Source organism: Giraffa tippelskirchi, chromosome 11 (assembly GCF_054371585.1).
Source record: "Giraffa tippelskirchi isolate mGirTip1 chromosome 11, T2T-mGirTip1v1.2.pri, whole genome shotgun sequence".
In the NCBI taxonomy this organism is placed as follows: Eukaryota; Metazoa; Chordata; class Mammalia; order Artiodactyla; family Giraffidae; genus Giraffa; species Giraffa tippelskirchi.
The window spans coordinates 17037384-17057440 of record NC_137285.1 but is presented as its reverse complement, the minus strand read 5'-3'; the positions used below and the strand labels follow the sequence as shown (position 1 = coordinate 17057440).

General features: G+C 44.4%; 1 protein-coding gene and 1 non-coding gene across 5 annotated transcripts in view; both read right to left on the bottom strand.

Moving 5' to 3' along the window:
- Positions 1 to 15193: 15193 nt before the first annotated feature.
- TRNAE-CUC (transfer RNA glutamic acid (anticodon CUC)) lies at positions 15194 to 15266 on the bottom strand. Its single transcript has one exon. It is a non-coding gene; the product is annotated as a tRNA-Glu (tRNA).
- Positions 15267 to 17250: 1984 nt separating this feature from the next.
- BRAP (BRCA1 associated protein) overlaps positions 17251 to 20057 on the bottom strand; it is a 32879-nt gene continuing 30072 nt past the window's right edge. For all 4 annotated transcript variants that reach the window (XM_081539855.1, XM_081539857.1, XM_081539858.1 and 1 more), the window contains one exon: positions 17251 to 19681. In XM_081539855.1, the coding sequence (XP_081395981.1) occupies positions 19318 to 19681 (364 nt within the window). In that variant the 3' untranslated portion in view covers positions 17251 to 19317. The remainder of the gene's footprint in view (positions 19682 to 20057) is intronic.

Here is a 20057-nt window from a genome sequence, read left to right as displayed (position 1 = left end):
GCTGCACTCGATATGCCAGCAAATCTGGAAAACTCAGCAGTGGCCATAGGACTGGAAAAGGTCAGTTTTCGTTCCAATCCCAAAGAAAGGCAATGCCAAAGAATGCTCAAACTACCGCACAATTGCACTCATCTCACACGCTAGTAAAGTAATGCTCAAAATTCTCCAAGCCAGGCTTCAGCAATACGTGAACCGTGAACTTCCAGATGTTCAAGCTGGTTTTAGAAAAGGCAGAGGAACCAGAGATCAAATTGCCAACATCTGCTGGATCATTGAAAAAGCAAGAGAGTTCCAGAAAAACATCTATTTCTGCTTTATTGACTATGCCAAAGCCTTTGTGTGGATCATAATAAACTGTGGCAAATTCTTCAAGAGATGGGAATACCAGACCATCTGACCTGTCTCTTGAGAAACCTGTATGCAGGTCAGGAAGCAACAGTTAGAACTGGACATGCAACAACAGAGTGGTTCCAAATAGGAAAAGGAGTCCGTCAAGGCTGTATATTGTCACCCTGCTTATTTAACTTATATGCAGAGTATATGATGAGAAACGCTGGGCTGGAAGAAACACAAGCTGGAATCAAGATTGCCGGGAGAAATATCAATAACCTCAGATATGCAGATGACACCACCCCTATGGCAGAAGGTGGAGAGGAACTAAAGAGCTTCTTGATGAAAGTGAAAGAGGAGAGTGAAAAAGTTGGCTTAAAGCTCAACGTTCAGAAAACTAAGATCATGGCATCCGGTCCCATCACTTCATGGAAAATAGATGCGGAAACAGTAGAAACAGTGTCAGACTTTATTTTTTGGGGCTCCAAAATCACTGCTGATGGTGATTGCAGCCATGAAATTAAAAGACGCTTTCTCCTTGGAAGGAAGGTTATGACCAACCTAGATAGCATATTAAAAAGCAGAGACATTACTTTGCCAACAAAGGTCCATCTAGTCAAGGCTATGGTTTTTCCAGTGGTCATGTATGGATGTGAGAGTTGGACAGTGAAGAAAGCTGAGCGCCGAAGAATGGATGCTTTTGAACTGTGGTGTTGGAGAAGACTCTTGAGAGTCACTTGGACTGCAAGGAGATCCAACCAGTCCATCCTAAAGGAGATCAGTCCTGGGTGTTCATTGGAAGGACTGATGTTGAAGCTGAAACTCCAATACTTTGGCCACCTGATGCGAAGAGCTGACTCATTTGAAAAGACCCTGATGCTAGGAAGGATTGAGGGCAGGAGGAGTAGGGGACGACAGAGGATGAGATGGCTGGATGGCATCACCGACTCGATGGACATGGGTTTGGGTAAACTCCGGGAGTTGGTGATGGATAGGGAGGCCTGGCGTGCTGTGATTCATGGGGTCGCAAAGAGTCGGATGAACTGAGCGACTGAACTGAACTGAACTGAATCGACTTAGCAGCAGCAGCAGCCACTTATGTGAAATAAGTAAAGCAGTAAGATTCACAGAGGCAGAAAGTAGAATGGTGGGACTTCCCTGATGGTCCAACAGTTAAAAATCTGCCTTGCAATGCAGGGGATTCGAGTTCAATCCTTGGTTGGGGAAGATCCCACATGCTTCAGAGCAAGTAAGACCGTGCACCCCAGCGACTGAGCCTGCGTCCTCTGAAGCCCGTGTGCCGCAAGCAGAGAGCCTGTGTGCTGTAACAAAAATCCCTCATGCCGCAACTAAGACCTAAAGAAAGAAAGAAACATTAAAAAAAAAAGAAAATAGAATGGTGGTTGCCAGATGCTGAGGAGAGGGGCAAATGGGGAATTAAGAGTTCAGTGGGTGCAGAGTTTCTATTTGGGGTGATGAAAAATTTTTGGAAATAGTCATGGTGGTTGTACAAAACTGCATATAATTAATGCCAATGAACTCAACACTTAAGTGGTTAAAAAAGGAAGTTTTACTATACATTTTATCACAATTTTTAAAAGTAGCAATAAATAATGAACTACTGCCAGAAGGCCTTGGAGCTGAGAGAATATGGGACATGCTCTTAGATTATTACACAAACCCCAAGGGGTTCAAAGTCAAAGTTCAGTATCCAGCTCATTCACAGGAAAATTATTTGTGCTTGTAAGTGTCCACTGTTGTAATAGACGGTCTGCTTGTGTTGCATCTATATATCCTGCCGTCTCTAATCCACCGAGGGGCATCCCCAGTGCTCTGTGAGTCCTCTTCATGCAACTAACATGCTGCAGTACCTCTCATCTCCACAAAGGCAATCCTCTCTTGACCGCACCCTTCCAGCCACCACCTCCTTTGTGCCTACACTGCTCTCCACTGGGTGGACAATTGTGTGCCCCCTCTCATCCCTTCCTTCATTCCCCTTCTTTCTGAGCCCCACCGCTTCAAAGATGCTTTCACCAAGCATTTGGTGAAATGGCTGCCGCACTGCAAAAGCTAACGGCCGATTCTCACTTGTCATCTTACTGGATGACAGCAGTTTTGTCCCAGTTGATCACTGCCTCCTTCTGGAGACACTTTGGTCACCAGGCTCCTTAGCCTTGACTCTCACGTGATCCTCTCCATCCCTCACTGGTGGCTCCTGCTCCATCTCCTTCCTCCCCTCCCTGACCCCTCAGCATGGACACACCCTCAGTTCAGCCCCCACACTCCCTTGATCATATCTCATCCAATCACACTCAAGGCCTCAAGTACCACAAAGTCCCTGAAGATTCCCGTGTTGTTTTCCTCCAGCCCTGACTCCTCATGAACTCCGGGCTGCCTACCTGACATCTCCCGCTGAGATTCCTAATGGATTTCTCAAACTCAGCATGTTGCCAGAGCTCAGCCCCAGTTCCCCCATCTCCTGAAACTCTGTCTCCAATCTTCAGCTGCTCAGACATACCACCACCATCACCAACAGTGGACTGTCCTTGGCTCCTCTGTTTCTCACTCCCCATCTCCAATGTACTGGTAGATCCTTTTGGCTCCTCCTTCAGGGCCTGCTATTTCTTTCACCTCCATCACTCACATCCTAATCCAAGCCACCATTATCTCTCATACTCCTGGTTGCTGGAGTCTCCTGACGTGTTCCTTTGTTTCCACTTCTGTTAACTCTGTTTTCCAAATAACGTCCAGAGCAATACTTTAAAAACCCAAGCCATGGCGTGTGGCTCCCCTGCGAAAAATCTTCAATTGGCTCCCATGTCACAGTAAATGCCACATGGTTCACCTTCACTTCAAAGGTCTCAAATATCCAAACATTCACTACCTCCTCCATCTTCCATTCCTTCCACCCCTCCTCTTGCTCACCCCAGCCCAGACACTCTGGCCTCCTCTAGTGTCTTCCAGCCTGCCAAGGTCACCCCCGCCTTGGCATGTGCCTCTCCCTATGGCTGGAATGCCCTTCCCTTGGGTATACACATGGCTAAGCCCTTCATTCAGATCTTTGACCTCATTTTGGCTTCTTCTTACTGGAGAAGTCTTCCCTGAGCACCTGTTATATATAATTGCACCTGCCTCATTGCTCTGTACCTCCTTAACCTGCTACAGTGTTCTTCATACCACTTATCACTACTAAATATATATTAGGTCGTTTCTTTATCATTTGCTGCCTCCCGCTAGAAAGTAAGCCCAGCAAAGGCAGGAACTTTCCTGCATCCAGTTCCAGACCCTGCAACACTGCCTGACACTCTCCATATGCTCAACAAATATTTTAGTGAGTTAATGAATGCTTAAATTATGGATTTTAAATGCAGTTGTGTGGTGTGTGTATGTGGGTTGTGCTTTTTGAATGCACTCCCAGAGAACCAGAGAAATGCTTGACAAGGTTAAAAAAAAGTGTATTTCTGTATCTATATCTACATCCATCTATCTATCTGTATAAATACAGAGAACACAGAGAGATTAATGGAAATGGACCCAGATACAGCTATACTTGTATCTGCATCTATATCTATAGCTATCCATATTTATATAGATAAGCAGATAAATATATACTTTAGATACATCTGAGTCCATTTCCATTAAACTCTTCTGATCATGGTCAAATTAATACAAATACATGTAACAGGCTGGCTTCTGGATTTTTTTTTTTCTGCTTTGTTCAGTTGTAACAAGATCACAGTTCTTTCCACTTTTCTGATAGTATTTAGAAACCTGGTTCAGAATTGTCAGTATAGGTTTCCACCGTTTCTTTTGTTGGTTTTGTTTTTAAGCACATTGCAGTGAATTTAACCTTATAAGGGCATTTATTAAGCTATTCCCAACTTCAAATTATCCAAAACCCAAGTTTTATTGGAATGGATGAAAAATAGAAGTCTCGGGTTTTCTTCCTTGCATTTTTTTTCTTTTCAGAAAATGAAATGCAAGATTTTGACCCTGTTGAAATAGATAATTAGGAAATTGATCATCATGCATGCATGCTCAGTCGTGTCCGACTCTTTGTGACCCCTGGACTGTAGCCCGCCAGGCTCCTCTGTCCATGGGATTTCCCAGGCAAGAATACTGGAGTGGGTTGCCATTTTCTACTCCAGGGGATTTCCCAACCCAGGGATCAAATCCACATTTCCTGAGTCTCTTGCATTGCAAGCAGATTCTTAACCACCTGAGCCATGGGCACCTCTAAAATCTATCTTGTCACTCTGTACTCACTAGGGTGACCACATTTTTCAAAACAATGGAAAATAACAAGCATTGGCAAGGATATGGAGAAATTGGGACCCTTGTTCATTGCTAAGAATTGGTAAGAATGTAAGATGGTGGAGCTGTTTTAGAAAACAGTTTGACAGTTCCTCAAGACATTAAACACAGAAGTACCATATGATCCAGCAATTTTGTTCCTAGGTATAAACCCCCAAAATTGAAAACAGGTACTCAAAATAATATGTGTTCATGCATGTTCATAACAGCACTCTTCACAATAACCAAAAGGTAGAAACATCTCAAAAGTCCATAATTGGGTGAATGGATAAACAGAATGTAATATATCCATGCAATGGAATATTATTCTGTTATTAAAAACAATGAAGTTGTGATACATACCACCATGAATGAACCTCAAAAACATTATGCTAGGGAAAAAACTGAGACACAAAAGGCCATAGACTGTATGATTCCACATATATGAAATACCCAGAATAGACAGATACATAGAGACAGAAAGTAGATTGCTGGTTGCCAGGGACTGTGGGGAGGGAAGGTTGGGTGGGGGTGATAGCCAATGGATACTGGGTTTTCTTTTGAGACAACAAATATGGTTTAGAATGAGACAGAGGTGGAAATTTTATAGCATTATAAATGTACTAAATGCCACTGAACTGTTCACTTAAAATGGTTAATTTTAGGACTTCCCTGGTGGTCCAGTTGTTACGACTCTGAGCTACTACTGCAGGGGGCATGGGTTCTATCCCTGGCTGGGAAACGATGATCCCTGCACAGAGCATGGTGTGGCCAAAAAAAAGGTTAATTTTATGTTTCATGAACTTCACTTCAATTAAAAAAAAACAAACAAACCTGTCTTGGCTTCATGTTAGATCCTTCAATTTGCATAACCTTGACTTTCATTATGAAATAGTTAGCATTTTTGCAAAGACCTAGGATGAAAAGGATTGCGTGTCTCTGTAGAGAACACAAATTACAAAATTTCTAGGGCAGAGGGGACAAAACAGAGTTCCAAGTCAGAAAGGAAACTCCATTCATCTTATTCTCCTTCTCCTTCTGGTAAATATATACTACTAAAGAATCTGGGACTTAATTAAGTATTAAATTTAGCTCCTCTTTCTTTGAAGCATCTTCCCTTCCTATCACAGTTACTACTCCCAGGGGACTGCCTACAACACTCACTGTTGGTTCCTCACCAACATCTATTCTTTCCTTTCTCCCAGATTTCATTCAGGCATCTCCCTTCCCCCACACTGCTCTGAGCCTCCAGGAAACTGTCCTCAACCCCAGAAGTGAATAATCTTATAATAATCCATTCCCCTTACCAGTGACTGGTTCAAATATAACCATGTGACCCAAATCTCTTGAATGATATGTCAGGGGAAAGCTTACCAATGGTATAGTGGTTTAAAAAACATGTCTACATACTCTCTGACATGCCTCCCTTAAGTGGAGCTTAGTTCTAGTCCCCTTGTAACTGGGATGGACCTAGTGACGAACTTCATGGATGTGATGAAAATGATGATATGTCACTTTCAAGATTTAGTTATTTAAAAGACTGCAGCTTCTATCTTGAGTTGTCTCTTCTTCATACAACTTACTTGGTGGAAATCCAGCTGCCATGGTAAGAGGGCACTCAGAAAACTTGTGGAGACACCCACATGGGAAGGAACCAAAGCCTCCTGCAACAGCCAGTGAGAAACTGAGGCCAACAAACATGTGAGTGAGCTTGAGAAAAGGTGTCACTCCAGTGCAGTACAACTCGTACACCTTCTTCCCTACTGAAGGCAGGACTCGCTTTTAAGTGGCACAGAAATTGAGAACAAACTGGCGTTTGTTGTTTGGACGCTAAGTCGTGTCCCACTCTTTGCAACCCCATGGACTGCAGCACGCCAGGCGTCCCTGTCCTTCACTGTCTCTCAGAATTTGCTCAAACTCATGTCCGTTAAGTCAGTGATGTCATCCAACCATCTCATCCTCTCCTTCTCCTCCTGCCCTCAATCTTCCCCAGCATCAGGGTCTTTTCCAGTGAATTAGCTGTTTGCATGAGGTGGCCAAAATATTGGAGCTTCAGCTTCAGCATCAGTCCTTCCAATGAATACTCAAGGTTGATTTCCTTTAGGGTTGACTGGTTTGATCTCCTTGTTGTCCAAGGGACTCTAAGAGTCTTCTTCAGCACCACAGTTTGAAAGCATCCATTCTTTGGTGCTCAGCTTCTTTATGGTCCAACTCTCACATCTGTACATGACTACTGGAAAAACCACAGCTTTGACTATACGGACCTTTAGACTTGAGGACTCAAACAATGTCACTGGGACTTAGTCCCTCTCCATTTCTCAGCTCTGTTATTATCTGTGTTGACGCCACTCCCAGGCAGGTCCTCTTTCCATTGTAGCAAAGATGACCCCTTGTAGATCCAGGTTTTCATTCTGACCAGCTTGGCAATCCTAGAAGACAGGATTCCAGCAAAAGTCCTGGGGCTGAGATTCCTTAAAAAAACAGGAATAAAACCACGATATGACCCAGCAATCCTACTCATAGGCATATACCCTGAGGAAACCAAAACTGAAAAAGACACATGTATCCCATTGTTCATTGCAGCACTATTTACAATAGCTAGAACATAGAAGCAACCTAGATGTCCATTGACAGATTAATGGATAAAGAAGTTGTGGTACATATACACAATGGAATATTATTCAGCCATAAAAAAGAATGCATTTGAGTCAGTTCTAATGAGGTGGATGAACCTAGAACCTCTTATACAGAGTGAACTAAGTCAGAAAGAGAAAGATAAATATCATATTCTAATGCATATATACGGAATCTCAAAAATGGTACTGAAGAATTTATATACAGGGCAGCAATGGAGAAACAGACATAGCGAATAGACTTATGGACATGGGGAGAGGGGAGGAGAGGGTTAGATGTATGAAAAGAGTAACAAGGAGACTGACATTACCACGTGTAAAATAAATAGCCAACGGGAATTTGCTGTATGGCTCAGGAAACTCAAACAGGGCCTCTGTATCAACCTAGAGGGGTGGGATGGGGAGGGAGATGGGAGGGAGGTTCAAAAGGGAGGGGATATACGTATACCTATGGCTGATTCTTGTTGAAGTTTGACAGAAAACAACAAAATTCTGTAAAGCAATTATCCTTCAATTAAAAAGTTAATTAATTAAAAAAGTCCTGGGGCCAATGTTCATCAGGCAGAACTGAGTCATGTGTTCTTTCATGAACCTATCACTGTGGCTGGGGGATTAGAACATCCTGACTGGCCAGGCCTGAGTCACATGACTATTTCCAGAGTAGGAGCAGGCTATGGATCAAGAAGTGAGGGAAATACAGTTCCCCAAAGGAAAACTGCACTTAGGAGAAGAAAGTGAAAGCAACATATCTCCACCTAACTTCCCATGTCTCTTGCTGCTTCCTGTAAACATGTCCAAGTCTCCTCCAATCTACAAACATGACAAAACATTCTCATCTCCCTTGAGCTTTTGCAGATCACTCTCCTTCCTCTGGTTGCCAGAATTCTAGTCTACACCGCCTGCTCCACTTCCTGACTTTTTGTACCCTCCTCAGTCCTGGATAACCAGGCCTTCAGCCCTGCCAGTCCACTCAAAGGGCTCCAGTGGCCATCAGTGCCCCAATGCCCAGTGTAGTGGCCTTCCTTCTGTCCCTATCCTTTTTGGCCTCTTGCCTACACACTATACCACTGACCACCATTTCCTGTTCCCCTGATAAGAGTGGTTTCTGGACATCTACCCAACTGGGCCTCTTCTGACCTCTCAAGATCTTCTTTTCCTGTTTCTTTCACTCCTGCCCAACTGCCACTGTTATCCAGGCTCTGTCTTAAGCCTTCATGTCATCTCACATCTACATTCTCTTCCAGGCTTTCTTTTTTACACCCACTGTGGTTGTTGTTCAGTCGCTCAGTTATGTCTGACTCTTTGCAACCCCATGGACTGCAGCACGCCAGGCTTCCCTGTCCTTCACCATCTCCCGGAGCTTGCTCAAACTCATGTCCATTGAGTCGGTGATGCCATCCAACCATCTCGTCCTCTGTCATCCCCTTCTCCTCCCGCCTTCAATCTTTGCCAGCATCAGGGTCTTTTCTAATGAGTCAGCTCTTCGCATCAGGTGGCCAAAGTATTGGAGCTTCAGTTTCAGCATCAATCCTTCCAAAGAATATTCAGGGTTGATATACTTTAGAGTTGACTGGTTTGATCTTCTTGCAGTCCAAGGGAGTCTCAAGAGTCTTCTCTAACACCACAGTTTTACACCCATAGCTTTGGCCACAGATGTACAGTGAGGAATCCCCAAATCTTTCCTGCTCTGACCTCAGGGTTCATCCCATCAGCTGCCTGCCACTCATTTCCACTAGAATTCTTACAGAACCTTCAGCCCTGCATGTCCTCTTGGCCAGCATCACTTCACTCCCAAGTCCAGGTTGCCTGGGTTGAATGCCAGTTTTACTCTTTGATAGCCAGGTGATCACGGACAAATGATCTCATTTTTCTTTATTATATATTTTTGACCCTACCATGTGGCATGTGGGATCTAGTTCCTTGACCAGGGATCTAACCCATGCCCCCTGGATGGGAAGCACTAGTCTTAACCACTGGACCACAGAGAGGGAGCTCCTCACTCTTCTATTTCTCAGTTACCTCATCTATAAAATAGAGATGATAACAGTACCTAACAAATAAGTTAACTTACACAGGTTCAGAGGGTTAGATTATGGACATCTTTGAGGGCCCACTACCCTACATGTCACCCAAACACAGGGCACCCCTGCTCTATGCAGCTGGGCATCCCCTGCTGTTCTCAGGATCTACCAGGTACTTCCTCCCCGCTGTTCCTTTGCTCTCTGCTGAATGACCCCAGCCTACCCCTTTCCACCTGCCAATCTCTGCACTTTAACGTCAAGGCTTGTCTCAAATTGCATTTCTTTTTTGTAGCTTCTCTTCACCCCCAAACCAAGTAGGATGAAGCACACCCTTTTTCCTGTCCCCAGAGCGTAGCATTTTATGACAGTGAATCACAGTAGCTGGTTTACATTATCAGATCACTTGTTTGATCACTTGATCTGATCACTTGAAGTCTTTGAAGACTTTTGTTTGATCATTTTTATTGCCCCAGGCTCCCAACACATAACTTGTGGCATTTAATAGAGTGCAAAAAATAATATTTGCTGAATCCAACAACTGCTAGTGAAATGCATTAAGATTTCTTAAGTTCCAGTTTGTAGAGGGATGGCTGTATGATGGATGACAGCTGTTTCATCTACCCAGTGGACATTCCTGACCCCTTTGTTTGCATAACAGCTCTCAGCCAGCCTTCCTTTGGGAAACTCCCTTTCCCCACACAAGGTGGTTACATAGCCCCACAGACCACAGCACACTGGCACATGGCATAGGTCTGGCCAGTCAGAGCCAGAGTGATCATCTCAGATAGGGGTGTGTGGTCCAGCCCAGGCTAAAGAGAATGAAATCTTGGGATTTTTCATGGAGGCTGGAGAGAGAAGGAGCCAAAGAGTTGGAGTGAGCAGTGCCTGGGGCTCTCTGGGGCCCTGGAGCTCCCATCCCCCTCCACCTGGAAGAAGCCCACCTGTAGGCAGAAAGCTCTGGACAGTTAGTGAGATGGTAGTTGTAGAACAACAGTCCCGAAGGTCCACCCCTGAACTTGGTCTTGGGCTTCCCTGGTGGCTCTGATGGTAAAAAATCTGCCTGCAATGCGGAAGGCCTGGGTTCAATCCTTGGGTTGGGAAGATCCCCTGGAGAAGGGAATGGCAACCCATTCCAGTTTTCTTGCCTGGAGAATCCCATGGACAGAGGAGCCTAGTGGGCTATAGTCCATGGGGTCACAAAGAGTCGGACACGACTGAGTGACTAACGTTTTTCAAAGCTGGTTTTACCTCTGTAACGCTTCATGATGTAACACTCCTCATTGCTGTGGAAACCCAGCAAGGTGACTTCTCACTGCCCTGAAATGCCAGGCATCTCCTTCCAGCTCTCCTGCCCTACTTTTGAGGAGGCTACACCGGTGATACTGACAGGGGTAGCATTCAGAAGTCTGGAAAGCAGGGATGAGGAGAGAAAGTAGTGAATTCATCTCCCTGACAAATACTTTATGATCATCTGTGATGTGAGGGAAGGCCCTGAAGTGGCACTTCAGGGCACTGTATATTAATCAAGACTCTTTCAGTGACAGAAAATCAAGAGAACCTGGATTGAGAGAATAAATAAATAAGGGAATGGAATTTATTGGCTTATGTAACTGCGAAGTCCAGGAGTAGGGCTGACTTCAGGCACAGCTGATCCAGAGGCTCAGACAATGACATTAGGGACTGGCCCCTCTCTATCTCTCCCCTTTGCTTTTTTCTGCATTGATTTTATTCTCAGGTGGTCTCTTTCCACATGGGAGAAAAGATGGTCACCACCAGCCCCAAATGTGTTTATTACCAGCAAAGAAGGAATGTGTGATGTATAGAGGGCAGTAAGTTTAGGCAGAGAGTTGGAGACTCTTACCTATTAGAAATGCATTAGTCTATAAGTAATAGAACACCCTACTAGTGGGACTTAAAAGATCAATTTCTGTTTATTGTATATTAGCTGTCTAAAGATAAGTAATTCCAAGGTTGGTTCTCCCTGCATGCCAGGGGCCCAGGTGCTTTCTCTTTCTGCTCTGCCATCCGCAGCATGTCAGCAACATTGTCCCTCTGGGTCACAAAGTGGCTGCTGTGAAACAAGTGTCATATACTCACACAGAGGCATTCTGAGAAGGAAGGAAGGAATAAAAGAAGGAAAGAAGGAAGAGGGAAGGAGCAAAAACAGCTTTCTCATTTTCATGCTTTTCATTTCAGAGGGTAAAATCTTTTCCAGAAATCCCTAGCAAATTTCCTTCTCCATCTCACTGGCCAAAATCAAGTCCCATGACCATCTCTGACCAATCTCTTGCACAGGGGAATAGGATTGATACCATCAACTAGGAGCAATCATGATTCATTTCTTTGCTAAGAGAGCAGCACAGTTATCCAGATATTCACCCTGTTTGAGTTTCTGGGCTGGTGAGCCCCACCCCCAATCTTGGGAGGTAAATCATGATGGTCCTCAAGGAGTATGGGGGAGTCTCTCGGGAGGGCTTCTGTACCAGTTCTTTGGTGAGGTTGTTGAGCTGCTCATTAACTAATCCAGAACTTGACCTGCCTCCATCCTTGTTTTGTGAAATAATTAATCTCTTATTGTGTAAGCCATTTTGAGTTGAGATTCTATTACTTGTAGCTGGAGGCATCCTCATTCTCCTCTAACTCAGGCAAAATTTGCTCAAGACAACACTTTCCACACTGGTCTTAGGGCTCCAAAGACAGAGGGTGCAGGGTAGGCCGGCTCTGTCCTTCCAAGGTCCATCTCAACTAAGGCCTTGTCCCTACAGCCTTTCCATGCCCAGTCACAGTTATCCTGCCCTCTTCTGAATCCTGCGGCATTTCTGTGCCTTCTTCTTATTGCTCTTCCCAATTCATCTTCCTTTTTTAAAAACATTTAGTTTTTATTTTTATTTATTTGGCTGCCTTGGGTCTTGGTTGCAATATATGGGATCTAGTTCCCTGAACAGGGATTGAACTTGCACCCCCTGCATTGGGAGCACAGAGTCTTAGCCACTGGACCACCAGGAAAGTCCCTTACTTGTGTATTTTAAAAGAGAAAGCTTCTACTATTGTTTTATAGCACTTAGAATATATAATTGTAAATAGGATAAGTAGAAATAAGTGGCGATGTGAGTTACATAACAAAAACTGGTATTGAATCTCTCAAATTAAATTTGACTTGTGATAATATAAAAGAAGAAATAAAGTTGGATATAGAATAAACAAGGTCCTATTGTATAGTATTGCACAGGGAACTATATTTAATACCTTGAGATAAATCATAATGGAAAAGAATATTAAAAAATGCATATATGTATAACTGAATCACTTTGCTGAACAGCAGAAATTAACACACCATGGTAAATCAACTATATTTCAATTAAAAAAAAACAGAAAAAGCTTTTGAAAGACATTTGTACACACATCAGTCTATACCTGCCAAATTAACACTGCTTTATAATATCCCTCAGTAGTTTATAAAAATCTTGTTCTAGGTTTTCTCTCTCCCCTCTTTATTCTGTAATAAACTGAAGCCACAAATTAAGCTGATCCCTCCAGAATCTAAAGTTTCCAGTTAGCCTGTTTATGCCTGTCTGACTGTGCCTTTGGGGGCAGTAACTGAGTCTACACGCTCAAAGAAAGGACTCCTAGGGTCTAGATAGTTTTGTTCCAGAAGCAACTTTTCCAGCTAGGGAAGCTTCATGTAAATGAACTGAGATGTCAGCTTACTTGCCCGGTGTGGCCTGGGCCCTGAGCCCCCTAGATGAAGAGGGCCATGAGAGGCAATTTACCAGAGTCTGCCCTTGGGTGGAGTCGGGGGAAGTACTCGTGAAGTTTTCTTCCTCTATCAGCTCTGGCTCAGGCCCGGCCTAAGTGGGAGAGAGCCAGGGAGAAGTCAGACAGTTCCATGAGGAGGGCAAGGCTCGCAGAGGGTGGGCGGACAGAACTACAGTCCTCACACAAAAGTAGTCTTAAGTCAATACTCTGCTCTTTTCCCAAGGCAACCACAAAACAGGAATTGAGGGCCATGTCCTTTGTCCCCAGGTTCCAACATTCGGGGAGCAGTGGAGAGGAGTGGCAAGGAGCCCAGATATGGGGGTCAAACAGTGCTGAGATGGGGAGCTGCCCTTATCACGTGTATCAGCTGTGTGACCTCATGTCAATGCTGAAATGTCCCCCACTGAGCCCTGGTTTCCTGATTTGTAAAATGGGGTAACTACCTACCTTACAGGCAGGCGCTCAGTACATGGAAAGCACTCGACACAGCAACTGTAATTTGGTACATGGTTTGGAATTCGACAAATGCGAGCTTGCCTTGGAAACAAACACCTCAGCAAAGACAGGACTTCCTTCTGCTTCTAATTCTTGGCAAGAGCAAGGTGACTCTGTCAGCTCTGGGTCCTACCAAAGAAAACAGATTTGGGGTCTGCCCCTCTGGAGTGTCTACTTGGGGTAACCAGGGCTGGAAAAGAGGTCTCTCAGGGGGATGTTGTTTTAGGTTTTTCCCTGTCTACTTGAGTTCACAGGAGCCAGCAATAATCCAATCAGGGTTCTTTGACATTAATTACCTCCCTTTGTACAAGAATATTATCTCAGCAGGTGAAAAGTGTTTGAACAGAGTTCACCAAAAAGGCAGCCCTTTCCTGAGGACTGAGTGGTGTGGGTTATCTTTGGGGGATTATTCTGGTTCTGAAAAGCAGCAGGACATCCTTATTTACATAAAACTGTGAGAGGTAGTGGGATTGCAGGGAGAGGAGATCCTGGCATACAGGAGGAAAAGGAGCAGGAGAGAGCCTTAGCCTGACTCTGGTCAAACAGAGCCAGGAATCTGGCCAAACAGAAAGTGCAGGATTGGCAGCGACTGAGCGATCCTGCAGAGACTTTTAGGAAAGATTCTGGGCCACAGCACGGGGCCTCCTAGGCTGGGCCAGGAGAATCTGGCGGCAGCCCCCGGCCCTGGGCCTGTTCCCACGTAACTGAAGTTGAATGTGCTGGGGGTGGGGAGGGCCCCCGGAGGCTGCAGAAATCTCAGTGTCCGCAGTTGGCCCTGTTTAGGATCAAAGCCAGTCAGTGTTGATTTTGCGCAGCATAGAAACAAATGCAACTGAAAGGCTGTTTTCCTGAGGCGTACGTTTCGAAAGCAGGCTTTTCATTTGTTTCCCCAAGGGCAGGTGGAGCGGGGAGGTGGGGGAGTCATGACGTGGCTCTTCTGTTGTGGTCACTTTGGCAAGCGGTCTTGGGCTCAGAGTTTCCAAGCATGCATAAACTAATCAGGATGTGTGAGTGGGCACAGCTATGATGAGGGCTAGGTTCTTCACATAATTCCTGGAGAATGCTGCTGCAGGACCCACTGGCTTTGTGCGGTAAGTTCCAATTAAGTGTCCGCTGGAGTGTCTCCAAGCCAGCAACTCTCCTGATTTCCTTCTGAAATTTTCCATTTCTTCTTCACTTCTAGGTCTTTCTCTGTGATCTGTCCTTCTGCCCAGAAATTAGTTTGCGTTCCTTCTTTTCCATTTAGCGCCTCAGCCTGCTGGTGTTAAGCACAATGGTAATGTAAGTGATACAAGCAAGTTTCTTAAGTGGTGGAAACACCTTCTCTTAATGGCACTCGCCTTCTCTCAGCCCTCCAGGGAAAAGTCTGAACTTTTAGCCAGTTGAGCCACAACCAAAGAATGGAGAATTTAGAATCAGGAATCCATATAGCTGGATGGATCTCAGTTGTTCTTTTTAAATGAGGAAACAAATCAAGTAGGTTTGTTCTGGGACTTGCTGCTTCTTCCCAGCAGAAGACGGCAAAAGAAGTCTCCACAGAGGGCAAGTCAGAACTGTTTTTCCGATTCAGTGCCATAGACTCACTTTGATTTTTTTTTTTTTTTGGTCTGCACGGGAACTTGTTGCAGCAAGTGGGATCTTTTAGTTGTGGCTTGTGGGACCTAGTTCCCTGACCAGGGATCGAACCCAGGCCCCCTACAGTGAGAGTGCAAAGTCTTAGCCACTGGACCACCAGGGAAGTCCCTCACTTTGATCTTTAGAGTCAGTCATGTTGTGCTAGGGTAGATTCATCCTGGGTGTCAAACACCTTCATGGTCCAATATCTTGCTGGTGATTTCACCCTTTGATGGACCCTCCCTTTCCCCAGCCCCAGACAAACCTCTCTGCATTTATTTTGAGATCTGCTGGATCTGAAAGGAGTTTTGGATTGGGGATTTAGAACACAGTCTGAAAAGAAGCAAAGCTGATTTAGTTCACGTTGTGTGCTTGGTAATTAGCCTTGTGAGGTGAACTTGATAACCACTACATTACGGAAACGGAAATTAGCCTCAGAGTAACAAATGTTGTCTGCATCAGCACAGCTCTGTGCCCAGTGCCAAAACCACATTTTGCTGCTGATTCCAGTGAGAAGTTTCTGCCCCGAAGAAGTTCAATATTAGGCCCCCAAGGCCACAGTCATTGTGTATAACACGACAGACTGTTCATCTCTTCCAGGCCTTTTTTAAGGCAGAAAGAATTCAAAATCCAGACTAAAAACCAACTGAAGACCACCTTTCAGGCTGTTATAAGCTTCCAGAATTACAGTGAGAGACTGACTGCTCAATGTCCAGGAAAGGTACACTAGCTAAAATGGTTCTAAGTAGTTTTCGCCTCTGGGAAGTCCAGCTTTCAAAATTCATGTCTGATAGAAACTGTTGTCCTAAATGACAGCATTCTGGGGAGGGCACGTGAGTTTCAGGGAAGCAAGAAGAAGGGTAACCATCAGGTGGTAAATGGTTACCACTACCTTCAGAAAATGAAAAGAGGGTGTAAAGGAGTTATGACATTAATCAGGATAAAGAGACCACACTCTCTCCCCCCGCCCCCCCAAAAAGTAAAAAGTCTTATATAACTTCCCTGAAGTGCCCTAATGCACAAATGCAAAGCATGCTTTTTGCCTGCTGCAGGCTGACCGCAGTACTGCCTTGAGGGGAGATAACTTCACTTTGCAGAGGAGATTGGGCTTTGGCTCTGGGGTAGAACTCAAGGCTCCTCAGAGGACAGGCTATTATGACTTTACTCTGTCATTTAAAAAATTTAACTTTAAAAGCTGCATCTGTTGGTGTAGCCACTACAGAGAATTCTAGGACTCCCATTTCAGGAATTTTCACAGGCAAGAATGAAGACTAGCCAGCAGCAGAGGCCTGCCAGAGAACACTTGGTGGCTTCCTGAACTTGCTTCAAATGCTGGCCAGGTCTGTGGGTGGTTTAGATGTCCCCCCAGTGCCATTAAAGAACAGGAGCTAGATCTCAAGCAAAGTTCCTGAAAACTTTCCCTTCTGCTGCCAAGAGGGAAGTAACACAGAATCACTGCAACCGAGTTAAATCAGCTTTATCCTGGAGGAAACAAAATAGCTTTCCTCAAATGTTGTAAGAGTGACTTTTCTTTTCCAGATTAGCCCATGGACTTTATCACAACGAGCCAAAATCTGCTACCAGCCCAAGCAATGTGGCATCATGCATGGCAGCCAAATCGTATGGGTAGTATTTGTAGCTTGTGTACCCCGACTGCACCAGGAGAGGGGTTTCCAAGTAGTGACAGAAGGTTGTTCATTTGTGATTTGCCAAGTTCTCCACATTCTTACTGACTGGCTGTTTAAATCCCTTTTTCAGCCGAGAGCAACTTCACTGAGCGAGCAGGGAGCAGGGAGTCACTTCAGTGCTTTATCTTACACGGTGGATCCTGAACAAGTCACATTTATGACAGTTTTCAAAAACAAAACCACCCTACCTCTGTAGAGGGCCTGGAAAAATGTCTTGGGTGTAGAAATTAACTGTTGTGTTTTTTTTTTTTACCATAGTTTGCAAGAGAATAGTGTGTCTGGGTCTTCTCTTAACCCAAGCCTCCCAATTCAGAGAACCTTCTTCTCTATCTGGTTCAGTTACTTTTTCTTAGATGATTCAGGTACAAGCCCCCAAGCAAAATAACCACCAGAGAGACACAGATTTCACACGTGGCAGAATCATTTCAAAGTTTGGTTATTTTAATTTCACTGTTCAAGGTAGTTTGGATATGTTAAGTGGTTCATTTCCATCCTGCAGAAAACACTAAGAGTTTCTACTTTATGTAATTTTGTCAAATTCAAACATGACTCATTTAACTTTTTTTTTTTTTTAAACGTTTTCTTTACATAGTTTGACAAGATTTTTTTCTGGAACATTTTTTTTTAAACCTTCAAGTAGTTTGGAAACATTTGCCTATTTGCTCCTTCCTCTGGGCACAGCCTTTCAGAGTGTTTATCTCACCTGTACTGAAAAAAATCTCTGTTCTCCCAGTGGTGGTAGAGCTGCTTGACAAGAGGTGATCACAGAGAAATGAGGAGCAAGCAAGCTTTGTCAACTACTTCTAATTCTCCTAATTAGTATGCTACAATCCACCCCAGCTTCTGCAAGGTCAGACATGCACTTGGCCAAAAAAGCAGGATTCTAACTAGTGTAAAAATAGATTTTAAATAAAATAGAATCTCTATAGGAAAGAGAATTAGGTTAGCCTCCCATTCCCACTTTTGCTTTAAGATACGTGTGTGTGTGTAAGTCCAGGGGGGACTTATGGAATTGGTTTGCCCTAAGAAAAAATTGAGAATGTCTGATTACATTCATGTTGCAGAGTTACAGAGAAGGTTCTTTGGGAAATGCTGTGGCAGACCCCACAGAAACGCGTGGTGATTAGCCATACAGTTGGTGTGCGAACAGGTGACACAGAAGACTTTTGGAGGATGAGGCCTAATTATAGGCTAAAAACCAGTTCTGAAGTGTGATCATTTGAAAACTTTGTCTAATTATAAAAACAGAAAAGAAAATCCGTCATTTAACAGTGTGTCTTGTTAACCTATACAGCTACCTCTTTTGGAAGCTAAATTCCAACACGGGTCTTACTTTAATTTTGCTTAATTACCACATATTGCAAGGTTTTTTTTTTGGACATTTCTGTTTCTAGAAAAAGTACACAGACCCTTGTTGGCCCATATAAGCATTACATGACTGTTTTAAAGGGGCCTCTGTTAAAATTCTAATTTTTGAATTTAGCAACAGCCTTTTGGATATATCTTGAAAGCATAACTGCAGATCTGCCCAAGCTCCCTCTAGTCACAACCTAAACACGTAGCCCAGTTTTTGTAAACACTCAGAAAATACTGATCCCAACAAAATACAGTCAGCCAGTCAGAGGCCTTGCTCATACCTTTTCACATGGATGATAAATCTGCCTGCTTATTCTTGCTGGATGCTAGGAAATCCACTGAGATTTGAGTCTTAGAGCAAAAATTAAGCCTCCTTCTCTGAGGTTCATAATGAGATGTGGAGGCATCAAAAATAAACAAAGTGGGGACGTCACCATTTTTCCTACACTGGGTCCACTCAGTCTGCCCGGGGGCTGTTTGTTTTTCCTGGCGAGGCCTAGAGCAAGAGGAGATGGCTGCTGGTGACAAGCCAGTGCTGGGTTTACAGACCTAGCCTCTTTTTATGTAACATTTAACCATTTCTTCAATTCCCCAGAGGCAAGAAGTGATGCCAATGATATGAGACTAATGCTAGGGCGTTTTCATAAATCCTTAGTGGCCAAAGGGAGCCTCTCTCTCAAGCAACTGCTGTGACTTCTGGCAGGTTTGGTGCCTTAGGGCGAGGTAACATTACATTTCAGGGGACACAAAAAAATCCGAGCTCTTAAACTGACCCCAGAACTGAAAGTCAAATACACCAACTCAATAAATACAACGGAAAAATGCACAGCAGCGTTGGGGCATCTATCAAGTAGGAAGGCAAAATGGTCATCAGAACATCTGAGGTTAGTTAACTATCATGGTTGAGAAAAGCAGCCACCTTTGAAAACACTGCCTGTTTCCCTCAACTCTTCTGGTCGTCAGCCCTCTATGGTCGTTACGCCACACGCTACCAAATGAAAGATCCGAACAACTGTGGCTTGATCCTGACTTATACTTATTCAGGGTCCACCCTCACAGTTAGCCTAAGACCCCAGCACGCCCTTGCCGTGCCAGGGAGAACAGTCCTGGGGAAGTGCACTTCTCTGAAGATCACTTGCCCCTCTTACTGCGGCCCTTCCTGGAGGACAGCTTCCCACTGCCCCCAGAAGACGGGGGGCTGGAGGCTGAGGCCATGGCGATGTTGATCTGTCCCTCCTGGATTTCCTGCCGGGTCTCAGCGGGTAGGTGGTTGATTTTCTGCTGCGTCTCCAGGTAGAACATGACATCCCGCAGCTGCTCCTGTATCTCGGTGATCTGTAGGTCCTTCTGGTCGCAGGTCTCTTTTAACACCCTCTCCTCCTCCTTCAGCTTGTTCTGCAGGAGGACTTGATTGGCTCGCAAACACTTGTTCATTTCCTGCTCCTCTTTGAGCTCCGTGGTGAGTTTGGCCACTTTAGTGTTTAGCTGAGTGCACCTTTCACAAAAACAAAGGGAGACAATGCATGTTTTCCATTTGCTGACAGAGTCCCCTTTCTGCTCTGGGATTGAACAGAGAACATGACCTCAGAATCCACTTACGGCAGACCCCTCCCTCCCATGGCCAAGGGGTCTGCTGCCATTGCAACAGCCACCTGAAATCAGAATTCTGCTTCGGTTAACTCAAGTGTAGCTTCAGGACAATATTTAAGGGTCAGAGATTTTTCAATAGCAGAAACTATTCTGTGATTCATGGTAAAATGTCTACTGCTTCTCTGTATTGTTTACATGAGTGGCTTAGAGATGATAACTGTGATAAAGAAGTTATGAGGAGAAGTGACATTCTTAAAGAGTCAAGTGCTCTGACCTCGCTG